This window comes from Pristiophorus japonicus, chromosome 9 (genome assembly GCF_044704955.1).
Source record: "Pristiophorus japonicus isolate sPriJap1 chromosome 9, sPriJap1.hap1, whole genome shotgun sequence".
Lineage (NCBI taxonomy): Eukaryota > Metazoa > Chordata > Chondrichthyes > Pristiophoridae > Pristiophorus > Pristiophorus japonicus.
Genome location: NC_091985.1, coordinates 208,606,864 through 208,628,894, shown reverse-complemented (window position 1 = coordinate 208,628,894; position 22,031 = coordinate 208,606,864). Strand labels below are relative to the sequence as shown.

The 22,031-nt window shown below is 47.4% G+C and overlaps 2 protein-coding genes across 8 annotated transcripts in view; both read right to left on the bottom strand.

The window, feature by feature from the left end:
* Positions 1 to 14,020, bottom strand: part of LOC139274097 (zinc finger protein 585A-like) — a 144,827-nt gene extending 130,807 nt beyond the window's left edge. Inside the window, exons 1-2 of the mRNA XM_070891142.1 lie at positions 13,889 to 14,020; positions 4,846 to 5,450 (exon numbers count right to left, since the gene is read on the bottom strand). Of these exons, the coding sequence (XP_070747243.1) occupies positions 4,846 to 5,450; positions 13,889 to 14,020 (737 nt within the window). The remainder of the gene's footprint in view (positions 1 to 4,845; positions 5,451 to 13,888) is intronic.
* Positions 13,120 to 22,031, bottom strand: part of LOC139273523 (zinc finger protein 664-like) — a 79,139-nt gene continuing 70,227 nt past the window's right edge. For 4 of the 7 annotated variants that reach the window (XM_070890457.1, XM_070890456.1, XM_070890455.1 and 1 more), the window contains 2 exons: positions 20,467 to 20,581; positions 13,120 to 15,384 (listed from right to left, as the gene is read on the bottom strand). In XM_070890457.1, coding sequence (XP_070746558.1) covers positions 14,310 to 14,756 — 447 coding nt within the window. In that variant the 5' untranslated portion in view covers positions 14,757 to 15,384; positions 20,467 to 20,581 and the 3' untranslated portion in view covers positions 13,120 to 14,309. Of the gene's footprint in view, positions 15,385 to 18,294; positions 18,374 to 19,948; positions 20,120 to 20,466; positions 20,582 to 22,031 lie in introns of those variants that run through there. The other 3 variants (XM_070890463.1, XM_070890461.1, XM_070890462.1) reach the window with 3 other exon arrangements.

Sequence of the window (22,031 nt, the reverse complement as noted above, 5' to 3'; positions counted from 1 at the left end):
AGAATAAGGGGTTGCCCATTTAAAACAGAAATTAGGAGGAATTTCTTCTCTGAGGGTGGTGAATCTTTGGAATTCTCTACCCCAGAGAGCTGTGTAGGATGGGTCTTTGAACATATTTAAGTGATGATACAGATTTTTGAAGGAGAACGGAGTCAAGGGCTTTGGGGAGCGGGCAGTGAAGTGGAGTTGAGGCCAGGATCCCATCAGCCATGATCTTATTGAATGGCGGAGCAGGCTCAATGGGCCAAATGGCCTACTCCTGCTCCTATTTCTTATGTTCTCTGGGATATTTCCAAGCATGTTCTCACTGCCCCTGGAATTCTAATGCATTGACCCCCTGGGTGTGAGGCCAGCACTCTGTGCCATTAAACACTGGAGTGAAGCCGAGTCCTGCAGCCACACAGTCACTAGGAGCAGTTGCTAACTGTCTTGAGTGACCTTGGGGCGATTAGTCCCACTTTTGGGCTGGTTGTGGTTTCTTCCCGCTTCCCTTGGATTGCATTTTTATTTGTTCCCTCTGGTTTGGTTTCACTTTCATTGCTGGACACACCACTCAAAGCACTTTGTCCGATCTGCCCCTGGGAATGAGCAGACTCCTCCCTCATTTCCCACACTGCACCGTCTCGCCTCCTCTTTCCCCCTTAGTTGTGTTACACACTCTGGGCCCTGGCCCTTCCCCGGGGATTCTCAGTATGAACAGGGGGGATGTGTGTTGAGACAGGATGTCCCAGCTCTCCACCTTTAAAGGGACAAGGAGAGGACCCGCTGGGCTGAATGGCCCTGCTTTATGACATCACTGCAGTGCCTAGCAACCAACCTCCCTGAGCCGGAGCCGCAGGTTGTTGTTCGGGGCCTGAGGCCCACAGCGGGTGTGTGTGAAGCGGATAATGCGGAATGTTGTCTCTTGGACGGGCGGGGCCTGTGCACGCACTCGGTGTGTGTGAAGTCCGCGGCCGGCCCCCCGGGGTTTATTAACCCGTTCCCTCCCTCCGCCCATCTCTCACCTGCTGCCTCAGACACAGCCGCCCCACCGCGCATGCTCAGCTCACATTGCCCGGGTGATTGACAGCAGCTCCGGACCAATAGAAAGAGCGGGGGCGGGGCTGGAGGATCGAGCGGGCAGTTGGTCCTCCAACCAATCGGAGTGTGCGAGAGGCGGGGCTGAGCCTGGTTGTGGGCGGGGCCGAGCCCGGGTGTTGCTGCCAATGACCAGACTGACGGACCTGGGCGGCGCCACAAGATGTTGCCCCGGGACCGCAGCAGCTTTTCAACCCCCGGCCGCGGGCCCTCAATAAGTTGCTAACCGGCCCAATGATTCAGGTCTGAACAGCAGAGGCTGCGGGATCCTTGTCCCATCCGTCAATCACATCATCCTGCTGAAGGAAAGTTCCAGAACAAACCGCCTCAAACTGCCCGCCCAGCACCACGTGTGCTCGGCCTGACTGACGGGAGCTCGGACCAATAGGAAGAGCCCCGGCAGAGATGGGCGGAGCGAGCTGGCGGCGGGTCCTCCAACCAATGGCGGCGCAGCAAGGGGGCGGGGCCTGGTGCCCAGCTCAGGTGTGCGGGGGCCGATTTGTGACGCGCTGTCCCCAGGTGAGAGCAGCTGAGTGAGCCCAGAGCTGGGACTGGAATCTGGGTGAGGGGCCACAGTGAGCACAGAGCTGGGGCTGGAATCTGGGAGAGGGGCCACAGTGAGCAGAGAGCTGGGACTGGAATTTGGGAGAGGGGCCACAGTGAGCACAGAGCTGGTATCTGGGAGAGGGGCCACAGTGAGCACAGAGCTGGTATCTGGGAGAGGGGCCACAGTGAGCACAGAGCTGGGGCTGGAATCTGGGAGAGGGGCCACAGTGAGCACAGAGCTGGGGCTGGTATCTGGGAGAGGGGCCACAGTGAGCACAGAGCTGGGGCTGGAATCTGGGAGAGGGGGCCACAGTGAGCACAGAGCTGGGATTGGAATCTAGGAGAGGCCACAGTGAGCACAGAGCTGGGGCTGGTATCTGGGAGAGGGGCCACAGCGAACACAGAGCTGGGGCTGGAATCTGGGAGAGGAGCCACAGTGAGCGGCCTTTCAAAGGGCCAGAGGGACATCAGCATCACCTGATAAGTTATTCAAATACACATTTCCTGCAGTATCAGAGACAGCCTCTGTCACTTTGCAAAAACTGTTTAATAATGGCCCGTAATTTGTGGTCAGCAGTGAAGCAAATACTTTCACCCCTGGTCCCAAAGTAAGCTTCCCACAAAGATGTGGCAATCTCTGTGTCGAGATGTTCGTGTTTTCCGACGTGTTATTCAAATCAACAGAGTGCAGTGGGAATCCCCGAGCGCGAGTTGCTGTGATGTCAACAAGCTGCCGAAACAGCCAATCAAAACACAGAATTCTTAACACGAACAAAGAAGTGGATAAGCTCTATAAATGTTTACTTTTTAGAAAAATGTTACAACAAAACAACGATTGGGGCTCCCATATGGGGAAACAGCGAACCTGAAATAAAATGAACAAACTTTAAAAAAAGACTTCTTAAATTTAATGTTTATTATAATGGATAAATTTAACACTGCACAATTTTATTCTTAAAACTGACTGATTTGACATTATCGCACTCACCAGGTGTCATGTCAGTTGATTCAACAAACTTACAAAGACACTTCAGTTGGGTGTAAAACTTTATTTGTCCAAAGTCCATCCGAATTTAACCAAGCATCACAGTCTTAGCTAGACATCAATCCTACGACACCTGCTCTACCACAAGCCGTCAGTGATTACACCCTCATGACCCGGGTAGAACCTCGGCTGAGTCAAGGAGCTGGGCTCCGTTCTCCCAATATGATGGGTAACTAATTACATAGAATATACGGCACAGAAACAGGCCCTTCAGCCCAACCAATCCATGCCGGCATTTATGCTCCACTCGAACCTCCTCCCATCCTTCGATATCTGACACTATCAGCATAATCCTCTATTCCCTTCTCCCTCATGGTCTTGTCTAGCCTCCCCTGAAATGCATCTATATTATTTGCTTAAACCACTCCCTGTGGTAGCGAGTTCCACATTTTCACCATTCTTTGGGTAATGAAGTTACTTCTAAATTCTCTATTGGATTTCTTGGTGGCTATCTTATATTGATGGCCTCTAGTTATGCCCTTTGCCACAAGTGGGAACATTCTCTCTGTATCTACTCTATCAAAACCTTTCATAATTTAAAAATACCTCTATTCGGTCACCCCCCCGTCAGCTATCACCTTTCAAGAAAAAAGAAACTCAGCCTGTTCATCCTTTACTGATAAATATAACCTCACATTTATGGTATCATCCTTGTAAATCTTTGTTGCACCCTCTCTATGCCTCTATAAACCTTTTTATAATATGCTGACCAGAATTATACACAAGCATGCTCCAACGAAGGTTCGATACAAGTTTAGCATTACTTCTCTACTTTTCAATTCTATCCCTCTATAAATAAACCCTCGTGCTTGGTTTGCTTTTTTATGACCTTATCAACCTGCGTCGCTACTTTTAGTGATTTGTGTACTTGTATTTTTAAGTTCCCTTTGCTTTGCAACCCCATTTAGATACATATTTTCCATGCAATATGTGACCTCCTTATTTTTCTTAACAAAATCTTACACTTATCTGTATTGAAATCATTTACCAATTATATGTCCATTCTGCAAGTTTATTAAAGTCTTGTAATGTGTTGCGTGTTGCTGTCATCCTCAGTATTGACTATTCCCTACACCCACCCCCCCAATTTTGTGGCATCCGTAAATTTATTCCCCTTAACCACCCCCCCCCCCCCACCCACTTATATAATTGTTCCTGTGTATAACTCGGGTCAGTGAACATGAGAACACGGCAGTAGAACCACAGCTGCTTCAGAGACCCCTCTCTTATTTCCACTGTCTCAAAGCTGCAGACTGTTCACTCCTTTCTTTCTCCAGTGCCTTCTATCACCTCTCTGTCTCTGTCTTCACCTGATCTTCCTCTTCTGGCCGCTTTGCTCAGAAACATGTTTTCCCGAGGCTTTTGTGTCAGCAAAGCACTTATGGGGCCACGAGACTGCCTGCATGTTCGACCTCAGGCTAACTTTGCTTACCCATGATGCTAGTGTTAGCCACTTTCTCATTGTTCAGCACGAAATTCCGGCATAAAAGGAGCATTTATCTTCCAACAGACGTATATACAGAATATTAAACTCCAGTCTAATTATTCTGGGTTATTATCAGCATCAACAAACCCCCTAAAATACCATAATTAACATGGGTCAGGCCTGAGTGTGATTAATTGCAGAATCAGACCACTGCAGTGAAGTGTGAACTCGCTGGTGTCTCAGCAGGTCAGATGGACTGGTGAATCACTTTTCACTCAGGGCGCAGGGGAACGGCCTCTCCCCGGTGTGAAGCCACTCATGTTTCAGAAGGCCGGATGATTGTGTACACGTCTTACCTCAATGAGAGGATTTGAACGGGCACTCGTCAACGGTCTTTGGAGCTCCTGAAGCTCTTCTCACTGTCGGAATATTTAAACGGTGCCTCCTCGCTGTGAACTCACCAGGGTCGCTGACCTCCCAAACCTCTTCCCGCAGTGAGAGCAGCTGAACGGCCTCTCCCCGGTTGATGCATCTTTAGTTCCTCAGTGCTTTTAAAGCTCCTCTTGCATTCGGGGCATTTATAGGGTCTCTCGTCAGTGTGAACTCGCTGGTGCACATGCAGGTAAGATAAATGAGTGAATGCCCTCCCACACACGGAGCAGGAGAACGGTCTCTCCCCGGTGTGAATCTGCTGGTGTGTCAGCAGATTGAATGACTGAGTAATCGCTTCCCACATACTGAGCAGGTGAACGGCCTCTCCCCAGTGTGAATTCGCTGGTGTACCAGCAGGGTGGATGAACAAGTGAATCGCTTCCCACACACGGAGCAGGTGAATGACCTCTCCCCAGTGTGAACTCGCTGGTGTACCAGCAGGATGGATGAACAAGTGAATCGCTTCCCACACACTGAGCAGATGAACGGCCTCTCCCCAGTGTGAACTCGCTGGTGTACCAGCAGCGGGGATGAACAAGTGAATCGCTTCCCACACACTGAGCAGATGAACGGCCTCTCCCCAGTGTGAACTCGCTGGTGTACCAGCAGCGCGGATGAACAAGTGAATCGCTTTCCACACACGGAGTAGGTGAACGGCCTCTCCCCAGTGTGAACTCGCTGGTGTACCAGCAGGGCGGATGAACACGTGAATCGCTTCCCACACACTGAGCAGATGAACGGCCTCTCTGCAGTGTGAACTCGCAGGGTGTACCAGCAGGGCGGATGAATGAGTGAATCGTTTCCCACACACTGAGCAGATGAATGGCCAGTGTGACAGCGCTGGTGCTGTATCGGGTTGCTGGACCATTTAAAGCTCTGCTCACAGTCAGAGCATTGAAAAGGTCTCTCCTCGCTGTGAACCAACTCGTGTGACAACAGATTGTAAGACTGTGTAAACCTCTTCTCACAGTGAGAGCAGGCGAACGGTCTCTCCCCGGTGTCTCAGCAGTTTCCACGAATGGTTAAATCCCTTCACACACACGGAGCAGATGAATGGCCATTTTCTGGTGTAACTGTGTTGATGAGTTTTTAGCTGAGACACAGAGTTTACTCTCGTCCTATAGTCCCCACATTGATGGGGTCTCTCCACAGTACGGCTGCACTTGTGTCTCCCCAGGCTGGATGGTCGGCTGAAGGAGTGTCCACAAAGGGATCACGCGTAAGGTTTGTCCGTTCTCAGATTGCTGCTTTCCACTTCCATATGCCGACAATATTCAGGCCCTGACTCTGTCAGATCTTGACGTGATCTTTGCTTCAATCTTCCCTTCTGCACGTCCTCTCCATGTAATGCCCTGACATTACTAATGACTGTAAGTGCAGGAGAGAATTTCAGAATACACAATTTTCAATCTTACATTTTCTTTATGTTTTGCCCAAAATTGCTCTCCCTCCTCTCTGCACTGAAATCAAGATGTATCACAATCCCACTGTCCCTTTAACAACAACAACTTGTATTTATATAGTGCCTTCAATGTAGTAAATTGTCACAAGGCATTTTACAGGAGTATTGCAACACAAACAATTTGACACTGAGCCACACAAGGAGAAATTAGGATATTTGATGTAGGTTTTAAGAAGCATCTTAAAGCAGGAAAGAGAGGTAGAGAAGCAGAGGTTTAGGGAGGGAGTTCCAGAGCTTAGGGCCCAGGCAGCTGAAGGCACGGCCACCAATAGTTGAGTGATTATAATCAGGGATGCTCAAAAGGGCAGAATTAGAGGAGCAGAGACATCTCAGGAGGTTGTGGGGCTGGAGGAGATTACAAAGATAGGGAGGGGTGAGGCCATGGAGAGATTTGAAAATGAGGAGAATTTTGAAATCAAGGTGTTGTTTAACCGGGAGCCAATGTCAGTCAGCGAGCACAGGGGAGATAGGTGAATGGGACTTGGTGCGAGTTCGGACATGGGCAGCCGAGTTTTGGATGACCACAAGTTTACGTTGGGTAGAAAGTGGGAGGCCAGCCAAGAGTGAATTGGAATAGTCAAGTCCTGAGGTACCAAAAGCATGCATGTAGGTTTCAGCAGCGGATGAGCTGAAGAAGGCGGAGACGGGCGATGTTATAGAGATGGAAATAGGCAGTCCTAGTTAGACTGCGGATATGTGGTCGGAAGCTCATTTCGGGGATAAGTATGGCACCAAGGTTGCGAACAGTGTGGTTCAGCCTCAGACAGATGCCAGGGAGAGGGATGGAGTCAGTGGCTAGGGAACGGAGTTTGTGACGGGGACCGAAAACAATGGCTTTGGTCTTCCCAATATTTAATTGGAGAAAATTTGTGCTCATCCAGGACAAGCAATCTGCCAATTTAGAGGCCATGGAGGGATTGAGAGAAGTGGTAGTGAGGTAGAGCTGGATGTCATCAGTGTACATATGGAAACTGTTGCTTTGGTTTTGGATAATATCACCAAGGGGCAGTATATAAATGAGAATTAGGGGGCCAAGGATAGATCCTTGGGGGACACCATAGGTAACGATGCGGGAGCAGGAATTACATAGGATTACATCGGATATACGACACAGAAGCAGGTCATTTGGCCCCACTAGACCCGGCAGCGTTAATGCTCCACTCGAGAATCCTCCCATCTTTCCTCATCTAAATCTATCTGCATAACCCTCGATTCCCTTCTCCCTCATATGCTTGTCTCGTCTCTCCTTAAATGTATCTATACTATTCACTTCAACCACTCCCTGTGGTAGTGAGTTCCACATTCTCACCACTCTTTGGGTAAAGAAGTTTCTTCTGAATTCCCTATTGGATTTCTTGTTGACTATCTTATATTGATAGCCTCTAGTTATGCTCTTCCCCAGTAGTAGAAACATTCTCTCTCTATCCACTCTATCAAAACCTTTCATAATTTAAAAGACCTCTATTAGGTCACTCCTTGGCCTTTTTCAATAGAAAAGAGACCCAGCCTGTTCATCCTTTCCTGATATGTATACCCTCACATTTCTTGTATCATCCTTGTAAATCTTTTCTGCACCCTCTCCAATGCCTCTATATCCTTTTTATATGGTGACCAGAACTGTATACAGTATTCTAAGTGTGGTCTGACCAAGGTTCAAAACAGGTTCAGCATAACTTCCCTACATTTCAACTCTATACCTCTAGAAATAAACCCGAGTGCTCAGTTTGCCTTTTTATGGCCTTGCTAACCTGTGTCGTAACTTTTAGTGATTGGTGTATTTGTACTCTGAGATCTCTTTGTTCCTCTACCTCACCCAGACTCGCTCCCTTCCAGTAATAAGTGACCTCCCTATTCTTCCCACCAAAATGTAATACCTCACAGTTATCTGTGTTGAACTACATTTACCAATTATATTCCCATTCTGCAAGTTTATTAATGTCCTCCTCTAATTTGTTGCAGGCATCCCCAGTATTGACTATTGCTCCCAATTTGGTGTCATCCGCAAATTTAGAAATTGTGTTTTTGATTCCAAAGTCTAAATTGTTAATGTAAATTGCGAACATGTGGTCCCAGCACTGATCCTTGTGTAACACCACTGCCCACCTTCTCCCACTGTGGATAGCTACCCTTTACCCCTACTCTCTGCTTTCTGTCTTGAAGCCAGCGAGCTATCCATTCTGCTACTTGTCACCTGACTCTGAAGAGAAGCCATTGCAGATGATTCTCTGGCTACAATTAGATAAGAATGGAACCAGGCGAGTGCACATCTACCCAGCAGGATGATGGTGGAGAGGCATTGGAGGAGGATGCAGTGGTCAACCGTATCAAAGGCTGCAGACAAGTCAAGAAGGATGAGAAGGGATAGTTTACCTTAGTCACAGTCACAAACAATGTCAGTTGTGACTTTGATGAGAGCTGTTTCAGTACTATGGCAGGGTTGGAAACCTAATTTGATGGATTCAAACATGGAGTTGCGGGAAAGATGGGAATGGTTTGGGAGGTGACAACATGTTGACGATCTTTGGAGAGGAATGGAAGGTTGGAGATGGGATGGTAGTTTGCAAGAATGGAGGAGTCAAGGGTTGTTTTTTTGTGGAGCGGGGTGATGACAGATGTGAGGGAAAAGGGGACTGTACGTGAGGGGAGAGAACCATTAACAATGGCAGCGGACATGGGAGCCAGAAAAGGAAGTTGGGTAGTCAGCATATTGGTGGGAATAGGGTCGAGGCAGCAGGAAGTGGGTCTCATGGACAAGATGAGCGTGGAGAAGTCATGAGGGGAAATTGGAGAGAAACTAGAAAAAGATATGAGTTTAGGGCTAGGGTAGGAGGGAAGTTCAGAGGAAGTTTGGCCCAGTGGGCTAGGGGGAGGAAGGGAAGTGGCAGAGGCGGCTGAATGGATGGTCTCAATCTTTGAGACAAAGAAGGCCATGAGCTCCTCTCACATTGTCGGAGGAGAGGGTGGAGACTGAGGAGAGTGGTTTAAGAAGATGGTTAGCCATGGACAATAGAAGCCGGAGTTTATTTTTACATTCCAGAATGACTCTGGAATAGTGTTCCTGGAATTAAACACAAGACAGAGACAGAGACAGGGTCAATGAGTGCAGTGCATTTGATGTAGTCTATGTAGATTTCAGCAAGGCTTTTGATAAGGTCCCACATGGCTGACTGGTCATGGAAGTAAAAGCTCGTCAGATCCAGGGCAAAGTGTCAAGTTGGATCCAAAATTGGCTCAGAGGCAGGAAGCAGAGGGTAATGATTGATGGGTGTTTTTGTGACTGGAAGGCTGTTTCCAGTGGGGTTCCGCAAAGCTCAGTACTGGAACCTTGCTTTTTGTGGTATATATCAATGATTTAGAATTGAATGTAGGGGGTATGATTAAGAAGTTTGCAGATGATACAAAAAATTGTCTGTGTGGTTGATAATGAAAAAGAGCGTTGTAGACTGCAGGAAGGTATCAATGGACTGGTCAGGTGGGCAGAACAGTGGCAAATGGAATTCAATCCAGAGAAGTGTGAGGTGATGCATTTGGGGAAGGCTAACAAGGCAAGGAAATACATAATAAATGGTAGGACACTGAGAAGCGTAGAGGGACTTTGGAGGGCATGTCCACAAATCCCTGAAGGTAGCAGGACAGATAGATAAGGCATACAGGGTACTTGCTTTTATTAGCCAAGGTAGCATACAAGAGCCAGGGAGGTTACACTTGAACTGTATAAAACACTAGTTAGGCCACAGCTAGAGTACTGTGTGCAGTTCTGGTCACCACATTACAGGAACGATGTGATTGCACTAGATAGGGTACAGAGGAGATTTCTGAGGATGTTGCCTGGACTGCAGAATTTTAGCTACGAGGAAAGATTGGATAGGCTGGGGTTGTTTTCTTTGGAACAGAGGAGGCTGAGGGGAGACCTTATTGAGGTGTATAAAATTATGAGGGGCCTAGATAGAGTGGATAGGAAGGACCTATTTCCCTTAGCAGAGGCGTCAACAACCAGGGGGCATAGATTTAAAGTAATTGGTAGGAGGTTTAGAGGAGTTATGAGGGGAAGTGTTTTCACCCAGAGGATGGTGGGGGTCTGGAACTCACTGCCTGAAAGGGTGGTAGAGGCAGAAACCCTCTCCACTTCTAAATAGTACTTGGATGTGCACTTGAAGTGCAGTAATATGGACCAAGAGCTGGAAAGTGGGATTAGGCTGGATAACTGCTTGTCGGCCGGCACGGACATGATGGGCTGAATGGCCTCCTTCCGTGCCGTAAATTTCTATACAATGATCATGAGGCAGTTTAAAAAAACAGTCCCTGACCAGAGATTGCTGGATGCTGACACTCGTTGCTCACAAAGATAGCATGTCCCATTCCTCAGGCTGTAGGAATTCACAGAACAATGGCAATGTATCTTGGAGCAGAGACGGTTAAGTGGAGATGTGATAGAGGTGCTTTTTTTTTTTTTAGAGCAAACAAGGAGAAAATATTGTCAGTGGAAGGATGGCTGGTAATGAGAAGACACAGATTTTAGATAATTGGCAAAAGAATCCAGAGGGGGAATGAAGAGACAGTTTTTACGCAGTGAGTTTTTATGTTTTGGAATGCACTGCCTGAATGGTTGGCAGAAGCAGATTCAATATTAACTTTCAAAAGGGAATTGGATATATAGTTGAAAGCAGAAATTTGCGGGGCTGTGGGGAAAGAGCAGGGGAGCGGGACTAATTGCGTAGCTCTTTCAGAGAGCTGGCATTAGCATGATGGGCCGAAAGGCATCCTACTGTGCTCTGATTCTGTAACATCAGCTCCTCTCTGCACACTAGCACAGAGAGAACATGGAAGAATCTTTAAATCCAGCCCACTTATTGGGGACTCTTAACATTAACAAGCCCCAGTTGCCTGAATGTGTTCAGTCCTGGATGTGTTTAAAAGCACTGGAAATAATGCAATTGAACCACTGCAGTCATGATGTGGAAATTCTGGTGCGTCAGCAGGTGAGATACCCCAGTGAATCCCTTTCCACACACTGAGGTTGACTTGAATGATCCAGGGTCCAAGGGTTTTGGACATCAGGTAATCAAGCTCACAAGAACATAGATTGTGATAATTCCCTCAGTCTGCAGAATAGAAGTACAGTGGCTTCACAGGCGATCTTCTGGAGTCTGTTCCAACTGACAATGGCTTAAATTCAGGGAATGGGATTGTTTGGACCTATCCATTGACCGTCTCCTGAACTCCTGTTAATTCCGGGAGTTTTGTCCATCTGTGACCAGACTATAACCACAAGCCCGTCTGGTTATCGCACCTATACGGTCCCTGAGGTTATTATTAGATTCACACCCAGACACTGGGCCTTTACTTGTCTAGCACTTCATCCCATAACATGGGGCTCAGTAATGTTTCATTCCTCAGAAAATCATCATCATAAGCAGTCCCTCGGGGTCGATGATGACTTGCTTCCAGACCAAAGATGAGCACCCAGGTGACCAATGAACTCATTTTAAACGGTTTAAACATTTTAAAATGCCTGTGCCTGAATTATTTTAATGTGAGCTGGCCGTTGCACACCAGCCACCACACGGACTGGACGGAGCAAGGTCTTGGTCCAGTGGTAAGGGGATCCAAGACAACTGGAGACCAGGCTCTGCCACATGTGCCAATACATACACACAATCTCAAACATACTCCTACTGTCCTCCTTCCTCCCTCCTTCCACAGGGCCCCTCTCTATCTCTATATCCCTGGATCCTTCCACAGGGTCCCTCTCTATCTCTATATCCATGGATCTTTCCACAGGACCCCTCTCTATCTCTATATCCATGGATCTTTCCACAGGACCCCTCTCTATCTCTATATCCCTGGATCATTCCACAGGACCCCTCTCTATCTCTATATCCCTGGATCTTTCCACAGGACCCCTCTCTATATCCATGGATCTTTCCACAGGGTCCCTCTCTATCTCTATATCCATGGATCTTTCCACAGGACCCCTCTCTATCTCTATATTCCTGGATCATTCCACAGGACCCCTCTCTATCTCTATATCCCTGGATCTTTCCACAGGGCCCCTCTCTCTCTATATCCCGGGATCCTCCCACAGGGCCCCTCTCTATCTCTATATCCCTGGATCTTTCCACAGGACCCCTCTCTATCTCTATATCCCTGGATCTTTCCACAGGACCCCTCTCTATCTCTATATCCCTGGATCCTTCCACAGGGCCCCTCTCTATCTTTATATCCCTGGATCCTTCCACAGGACCCATCTCTATCTCTATATCCCTGGATACCATTAACTAACAATATTATCGATCTCAGTCTTGAAAGCTCCAATTATCCCAGCATTCACAGCCTTTTGGGGAGATAATTCCAGTTTTTTTTACAGCCTTTTATATGAAAAAGTGTTTCCTGATTTCCCTCCTAAATGGCCTAGCTCTAATTTTAAGATTATTTCCCTTCATGATAAAATAGTTTCTCCATATCTAACCTATCGAATCCTTTTAACATTTAAACATGCTAATCTGTAGCTCAATGTTTTTATTTACTTGATATTGGCACTAATGTGGATCAGAACTGTGCCCCCTATATTCTAGGAAAAAGCAAGGTTTCTGGGAGATATGACTATGTTGAACTGAGGACTGTACACAGCTGGGTTATATCATTGTGTTGTAATCAATGCTCCTATCACAGTGTCCTGACCTAACTCTCATTACTTTCCACAACTTCAAACCATTAGCTTCCTCTTACAACCAGGCTTTAAAAAACCCAAGCTCGGTGGCACCAATTACTTCCTGATTTATTTTGCTTTCTAATGTTTTTAACCATCCTTTGTTCCTGTGTATCTCAAACCATTAATTTCTCAACAAGAAAAATGAGCTTGTTAGCTGTAGTTAAAGCTTTGATACTTAACTCACTCCAACTGTTTTTTTTTAAACTTTGTTTTAAAATGAGAGGACCTGCTCATACTTTTTTTTTAAAAAGTGAAAATTAGTGGCGATAATTAACCTCTGCGTTTGTAATCATGGGTCAGATATTTGAAGTGTTTTAAGTCTCTTGTTTTCTCATCCCTATAAATAGTTTCAGAACTTGTTAACGTGAAGTATTACCATGAAGGAACACAGTGCTAAGTTGTTTATACTGTTGGTTGCTAATCCAAAGCTGCAAATATCTTGCAGCTCCGATAACTTCATTTATTTAATATCATCAGAACAAGTAAAGCACAACGATATACTGCTCAGCTTAACAGAAACTCATCATATTTCTGGTGCCATAAATATAAGATAGTCACTAATAAATCCAGGAGGAAACTCAGGAGAAACTTCTTTACTCAGAGAGTGGTTAGAATGTGGAACTCGCTACCACAAAGAGTCGTTGAGGTGAATAGCACAGATGCATTTAAGGGGAAGCCAGATAAACACAAGGGACAAAGCTATACAAAGTTATTTTCATCGGGTTAATTAAAGTAGGGTCAAAAGAGGTTCGAGTGGAGCATAAACACCAGCATAGACTGGTTGGGCCAAATGGCCTGTTTCTGTGCTGTATATTCTATGTAATAGCATGAAAAGTCAAATAAAGGGAATTATCAGCACAACAGTTTGAAAGATTATCAGCAGTACAAGAATTTATAAAACATTCATCCGTTCCATGTTCATGTGGGCCCAGCTTTCTGCAGGGCCCTGTGTTACAGAACAATGTGAACTCGCTGGTGTGTCAGCAGAGTCCAGGACCGAGGGAATTCTTTCCCACACACAGAGCAGGTGAACAGTCTCTTTCCCGCTCTCTCCAGCTGGTGTCTCTTCAGCTCCTGGGACCATTTAAACTTTTTTCCCAATCCCGAACGTTTCACTGGCCTGTTCCCAGTGTGAACTCGCTGGTGTGTCTGCAGGTGGGTCAGCCGAGTGAATCACTTCCCACACACAGAGCAGATGAACGGCCTCTCCCCAGTGTGAACTCGCTGGTGTGTCAGCAGAGTCGAGGATCGAGTAAATCCCTTCCCACACACGGAGCAGTGAAATGGTCTGTCCCCACTGTGATCACGCTGGTGTGCCATCAGATTCCCGAAGCTTTTAAAGCTCTTCCCAGTCAGAACATTTAAAAGGTCTCTCATCGGTGTGAACAAGCTGGTGTCCTTTCAGATCCCCAGAGCTTTTAAAGCTCTCCCCACAAACAGAACATGTGAACGGCCTCTCATCAGTGTGAACTCGCTGGTGTCCCTTCAGATCCCCAGAGCTTTTAAAGCTCTTCCCACAGTCAGAACATGTAAATGGTCTCTTATCAATGTGAGTTCGCCGGTGTGTCATCAGGTGGGATGTCCGAGTGAATCTCTTCTCACACACGGATCAGGTGAACGGCCTCTCCCCAGTGTGAGCACGCTGGTGTGTCAGCAGGGTGGAGGAGAGACTGAATCCCTTCTCACACACGGAGCAGGTGAATGGCCTCTCCCCAGTGTGAGCACGCTGGTGTGTCAGCAGGGTGGAGGAGAGACTGAATCTCTTCTCACACACGGAGCAGGTGAACAGCCTCTCTCCAGTGTGAGTACGCTGGTGTGTCAGCAGGTTCCCAAAGCTTTTAAAGCTCTTCACACAGTCAGAACATTTAAATGGTCTCTCGTCAGTGTGAACATTCTGGTGTGTCAGCAGGCTGGATGACTGTTTGAATCCCTTCCCACACATGGAGCAGGTGAACGGTCTCTGTCCAGCTCCCTCCAGCTGGAATTGCTTCAGCTCCTGAGACCTTTTAAAGCTTTTCCCACAGTCAGAATGTTTCACCGGCATGTCCCCCCCCATGAACTCACAGGTGCCTCAGCAGGTGGGATGACTGAATGAACTCCTTCCCGCACACGGAGCAGGTGAACAGAATCTCTCCTATTCTCTCCAGCTGATGTCCCTTCAGATCCTGGGAACTTTTAAATCTCGTTCCAAAGTCAGACCATTTAATTGGTTTCTCATCACTGTGCATAAACTGGTGTCTCAGGAGGGTGGAAGAATAAGTGAATCACTTCAAAAACACGAAGCAGGTCAACCGACCCTCATCAGAGTGGACATGCTGGTGTCTCAGCAGCACGGATGGTGCAATTAATCCCTTCCCACTAATGGAGCGGGTTAACGGTCCCTCCCTACTGCAAATTCACTGGTGTTAATCGCAGCGGATGATCGAGTGAATCCCATCCCTCACACAAGCAAGTGAATAGGCTCCCTCAGTGTCTCGGCGCTGGTGTCTCTTTGGGTACTTGTAGATTTTGAAGGCCTTCCCACACTCAGATTGAAAAGGTCTGTCATGAGTGTGAACTCGCTAATATGCCAGATGATTCGAGGACCGATTGAATTAGGTCCTGATGAATCGTGTGACTCTGTCAGATCTTGACGTGATGTTTGTTTTGAGTTTACAGTTGGTAAATGCTCCTCTTCTAAAACCCTGTAAAAGGAGTGCAGATAAAATTCAATACAGTGAGGTGGTCCATTTTGGTCGGAAGAATGAGAGACAATACATTCCAAATGGTACAATGTTAACAGGATGGAAGAAGAGAGAGACCTGCGGATGCCTGTGCAAAATTCTTTGGAGGTGGCAGGACAGGTTAACAAAGCCAGGAATTGATGCTAAATCTATATAAAACACTACTGCATCTCGCTCTCCAACCAGTATTCCGTTCTGAGTACTGGTGAGGGTGAGGAATATAGCCAGGGCCAAATCCATGTCACCACGAGTGGCTCAGCTGTACAGCGGGGGAGGGAGCAAGGAGGAAGATAGGAAAAGCAATAGTGGTAGGGACTTCGATAGTCAGGGGAGCAGACAGGTGTTTCTGCGGCCACAGATGTGACTCCAGGATGGTATGTTGCCTCCCTGGTGTTAGGGTTAAGTATGTCACTGAATGGTTGCAGAACATTGTGAGGAGGGAGGGTGAACAGCCAGAGGTCGTGGTCCAAGTTGGTACCAACGACAGAGGTAGAAACTGGATGAGATCCTGCAGGCATTATAGGGAGTTAGGAAAGAGATTAAAAAGCAGGACCTCAAAAGTAGTAATCTCCAGATTACTCCCGGTGCCATGCGCGAGCGAGTATTGAAATAGTAGGATAGAGCCGATGAATGCATGGCTGGAGAGATGCTTCAGATTCCTGGGGCATTAGGACCGTTTATGTGGGAGGTGGGACCTGTACAGGCCAGACGGGTTGCACCTCAACAGAGCCGGCACCAATATCCCTGCGGGGAGGTTTGGTAGTGCTATTGGGGAGGGTTTAAACTAAGTTGGCAGGAGGATGGACACCAGGATGTAAAATTATAAAGGAAAAACAAAGGGCACAAAGGATTGGGAGAGACGGATAGCACCAAAGCAAGAAATAGTAAGGTATTAGGTGGGGTCAGACTAAGAGAGAACACAGAATGGTCTAAGATGGGTTTATGGTGTATGTATGTAAACACATGAAGCATAGTAAACAAGGCTGGTGAGCTGCATGGAATATGATGTCATGGCAATAACGGAGACCTGGCTCAAAAAGGGCAGGATTGGGTATTAAATATTCCTGGATATAGGAGTTCAGGAAAGATAGGGAAGGACAGATAGGAGGTGATGTGGCAGTATTGGTTAAGGAGAATGTTACAATGCTGGAGAGAGAGGATGTCCTGGAGGGGTCAAGGACAGAATCTATATGGCTATGGTTAAGAAATAATAGAGGTTACACAATAGGTGTATTGTAAAGGCCACCAACTAGAGGGAAAAATATGGGACATGATGTACACCAGCACGGACACGATGGGACAGATAGCCCCATTCTGTGTCGTCATTTTTCTATGATTCTAAGGTTTATAAAAACATAAGAAATAGGAGCAGGAGTAGGCCATAGGGCCTCTCGAACCTGCTCCGCCATTTAATACAAACATGGCTGATCTGATCAAGGACTCGGGTCCACTTCCCTGCCCGTTCTCCATAACCCCTTATCATTTAAGAAACTGTCTATTTCTGTCTTAAATTTATTCAATGCCCCAGCTTCCACAGCTCTCTGAGGCAGAGAATTCCACAGATCCACAACCCTCTGAGAAGAAATTTCTCCTCATCTCAGGTTTAAATGGGCAGCCCCTTATTCTAAGATTATGCCCTCTAGTTCTAGTTCCCCCTATCAGTGGAAACATCCTCTCTGCATCCACCTTGTCAAGCTCCCTCATAATTTTATATGTTTCGATAAGATCACCTCTCATTCTTCTGAACTCCAATGAGTAGAGGCCCAACCTACTCAACCTTTCCTCATAAGTCAACCCCCTCTTCTCCAGAATCAACCTTGTGAACCTTCTCTGAACTGCCTCCAAAGCAAGTATATCCTTTTGTAAATATGGAAGCCAAAACTGCACGCAGTATTCCAGGTGTGGCCTCACCAATACTCTGTACAACTGTAGCAAGGCTTCCCTGCTTTTATACTCCATCCCCTTTGCAATAAAGGCCAAGATTCCATTGGCTTTCCTGATCACTTGCTGTACCTACATATTAACCTTTTGTGTTTCATGCACAAGTGCCCCCAGGTCCCGCTGTTGCAGCACTTTGCAATCTTTCTCCATTTAAATCATAACTTGCTCTTTGATTTTTCCTGCCAAAGTGCATGATCTCACACTTTCCAACATTATGGGGGAGCAAATTTGCAGAGAGATGCAAGAACTACAGCGACACTCAGATTCCCCACACCAGGTGTGTAGGACGATTCTATAGTAAGTTATCAGCATCCAGACACAACCCAAACCCAGCACTGGTCCATGAATGGGAACACCCGATTGGCACAGTCCTCCCATGGGACTACCTGTAAAACTCTGAATCGCGTCCTGGAATCTAACCACAGGTACCTGGGCTGTACAACAATTGTTCTCAGTCCATTGAAACCGAGTTGAGGGCCTGTGTCATTAACAGAATGTCACAGTGACCAGATGCTGATGTATCTGAGCGAGCGACAATGTATCTCTCGATCACCAGCCACAGGATTCTGGAGAATTCAACACATCGAAACAAAATAACCCATTTTTGAAATGTCTCCTTTCACACTCCTCCCCCGCTGCCTGCAATAGATACACTTTGCGACACTCCTCAGTCAGGCTGTGTTTCCACTGTTCACTGTCCAAGAACAGACACTGTGAGATTGGAACTGAATCAGGAACATTCACTACTAATTTGGGGGAAGAAAGCAGCACTGATTTGAAAGAGCGAGGTGATTTACTTTCTCTGTTACCTTACACTGTACACTCAGCCCAAGAATGGCCTCCCCCTTCCACCACTCACTCCATGTTCCACAACTAGTTCCTGCTCCACTCTGCCCCTTACAAACAGCCCCCGACTGCCGCTGAACTTACCCCGACACAAAGCCCATCTGTGGACACAGTCCCAATGCGATGAGCTGCTGGAAGGAGGCTTCTGTTTGCTCCCTTACTCGGGCCCGGGATATCTGCACTCCCTGATGTGTTCAACGATTATCAGCCGAGCACAGAGGAAACGGCAGCCGCTGACAGAGCTGAAGGAGGGGAGCTCGCCTGGGCCCTTCCCGTCGGTTTAAACACTGTGTGGGGAGGGGAGGAGCAGCATGTATTTAGCGCATGCTCAGACCATCTTTTTGTCACAAATTAAATTAGGAAAAATGGGATTGTTTCACAAGTTGCTTTTATCACTCATAGGGCCCAAATTTCCACATGATTTGCACCTGATTTTTAGGAGCAACTGGTGGAGAACGGACTATCTTAGAAATCGCAATTCTCCACATTTTTTTTTCTGCAGTTCTAGTCAGGTAGAACAGTTCTACTTTGGAACAGAATTTTTTTCTTCAAAAGGGGGCATGTCCGGCCACTGACGCCTGATTTCAAAGTTTCCACAGTGAAAACGTACGCCAAACTAAGTTAGAATGGAGCAAGTGAAGATTTTTGTAGAACTGAAAAAATCTGTTCTACACATTAAAAAATCAGGCGCAGGTTACAAATTAGGCATCCAGAACGAGGTGTGGGGGGGGGGGGGAAGGGAAGTCATTAAATTCTACAATAAATCCTTATTTATACTTCTACAAATATTATACAAATAAATCCAACCTGAATAAACATTTATAAGCAAAGAAAAGATTAAATAAACCATCTTCCTACCTGTGTGAAGGCACGGAGAATGCTGCAGTCAGCCTGAGGCGCCCGTTCTTCCCGCGGGGGGGGGGGGCGGGGGGAGGAGGCGCCCGTTCTTCCCGCAGGGGGCGAGGAGGCGCCCGTTCTTCCCGTGGGGGGGGGGGAGGAGGGGGGGAGGAGGGGGGGGGGAGGAGAGGAGGCGCCCGTTCTTTCCCACGGGGGGGCGGGGGGAGGAGGCGCCCGTTCTTCCCGCAGGGGGCGAGGAGGCGCCCGTTCTTCCCGCGGGGGGGGGGGGGGGAGGAGAGGAGGCGCCCGTTCTTTCCCACGGGGGGGCGGGGGGAGGAGGCGCCCATTCTTCCCGCAGGGGGCGAGGAGGCGCCCGTTCTTCCCGTGGGGGGGGGAGGAGGCGGCGCCCGTTCTTCCCGCGGGTGGGGGGGGGAGGCAGTGAGAAGGCTGCAAGTGCTGATGTGCTGATGGCAATGTGCGTTTATTTAAAAAATTTTCAAAATTAAACAGCGACAAAGAACTACAAAAATGGCCGAGTGCCAATGTTTTTTTCACACTGCGCGTGCGCGAACGCTCCAACACACAGCGTTGCCGGCAGGGAAAAAACTAATTAAAATAGTACCCGCCCCCTCCCACTTACAAAATCGGCGCGAGTGTAGGCTCCGCCCCCCTGGGCACCGCGCCAGGCAGACAAAGAGCTGCAGAACGCTCCAGAATCGCGATTTTTTTTAGGCACCGTTTTAGGCGCGAAAAACGGGCGCCCAGCTCGGAGGGGCCCCCGTTTTTTATCGTGTGGAAACTTGGGCCCATTAAATGGACCACATTGAGAGCATGTTAGTTATCATCCGAATTACTGAATAAACAATTGTGTGAGCCTGACACTGGAGTAAGAGTGACTAACCTGTTCTATTCGTTCCGTCAGTCTCTGGTGTGTGAGTGTTTCCCTGTCAGTTTCTAATAGGCGGATGTGGGTTTTACTTGCATATTATTGTTCAGATACGTGGATGTGGGTTTCATACTGTACCGGTCAGTTTCTGTGATGTGAATGTGGGTTTTATTCTGTACCTGTCAGTTTCTGGTATGTGAGTGTGGGTTTTATTCTGAACCTGTCATTTTCTAGTATCTGAGTGGGATTTATTCTGTATCTGTCAGTTTCTGGTATGTGTGCGTTGGTTTTATTCTGTATCTGTCAGCTTCTGGTATGTGAGAGTGTGTTTTATCCTATATCTGTGATTTTTTTTCTCTCATTATATTGGATGAATGCGATTCAGAAATATTTTGAGTAGAGACGAGCTATTAGTACATAATATAAACCATATGTGTCTGTGGTACAGTGAGTGAGTGTGGGATTCACTCTGTATCTGTCATAAATGCAAGTGTTTGTTGTTGCTGTAGAAATGAAGCTTTTCAGTTACTTACGGTGGCTAACATTTACGCAGAAGAAAATGTCAGAAGCAGCCTCGTGGATAACCATCAGAAAAGTGCTGTTACTGGTGAGATCACGATGTGCTCGATACAAACTTGGCTAATAACTCTAGAGGTGATGGAAAAGAAAGCAACATTTGAGCGAGATGAGAAAACATAATCAGCACAAGGAGCCCAATCAGAGAGCTGGTGGGCAAGAAGCAGTGAGCTCCTGTTTACTGCCCGATGCTATTTCCAAAACAATGGGGAAGAACAGTCCCTGGATCTGTGAACTTGAGGAGGCCTTTCAGCACATGGAACCTGGAGGCAAATCATACCTTCGAGCCTGTTACATAAGGAACAGGAGGAGGCCATTCAGTCCCTTCGAGCCTGTTACATAAGGAACAGGAGGAGGCCATTCAGTCCCTCGAGCCTGTTACATAAGTAACAGGAGGTGGGCATTCAGCACCTCAGCCATGCTAATAAAGGAATTGATGGAGGCGATGCATCGACTGGATACTGTTACACAGGAATAGAGGCGGCCATCCATCCTCTGGAGCCTTTCACATCGGAACAGGGGTAGGCCATTCAGACCCTCAAGCGTGTTATGTAGGAACTGGAGGAGGCCATTCAGCCCACCGACAATGTTATAGGAACTGGAAGAGGCCAATAAGCCAGTCGCACATGTTATATTGGAACTGGAAGAGGCCACTCATCCCATCTAACTTATTACACAGGAACAGGAGGTGGCTGTTCAGCACCGAATGTTGTTAGACAGGAACAGGATGAGGCCATTCTTCCCCTTGAGCCTGTTACATTGGATCAGGAGGATGCCATTCTGCCCTTCCATTCTGTTATGTGGGAAGAAGAAGAGTCCATTCAGCCTCTCTAACATTAGAAACACAAGCAAACCACTCAGCCTTTGATTCTGTGACATGGGAACAGCAGGACGTTTTTCATCCCCTCGAGCTTCTTACATTAGGAACAGGAGAAGACCACTCAGTCCCTCGGGTCTGTTACATAGGAATAGGAGTAGGCCAATTCCACCCCTCGGAACTGTTAACCAGGAACAGGAGGTGACCATTCATCCCCTCAAGCCTGTTACAGAGGAATTGGAGGAGGCCATTCAGCCCCTCCTGCATGTTATATAGGAGCAGGAGGAGGCCATTCAGCTCTTCGAGCTTATTATATTAGGAACTGGAGAAAGCCATTCAGCTCCTCAAGCCTATTACATTAGGAACTGGAGGGGGTCATCAGCTCCTCGAGCCTATTACGTTAGGAACTGGAGAGGGCCATTCAGCTCCTCGAGCCTATTACATTAGGAACTGGAGCGGGTCATTCAGTTGCTCGAGCCTATTACATTAGGAACTGGAGGGGGTCATTCAGCTCCTCGAGCCTATTACGTTAGGAACTGGAGAGGGCCATTCAGCTCCTCGAGCCTATTACATTAGGAACTGGAGGGGGTCATTCAGCTCCTCAAGCCTATTACATTAGGAACTGGAGGGGGTCATTCAGCTCCTCGAGCCTATTACGTTAGGAACTGGAGAGGGCCATTCAGCTCCTCGAGCCTATTACATTAG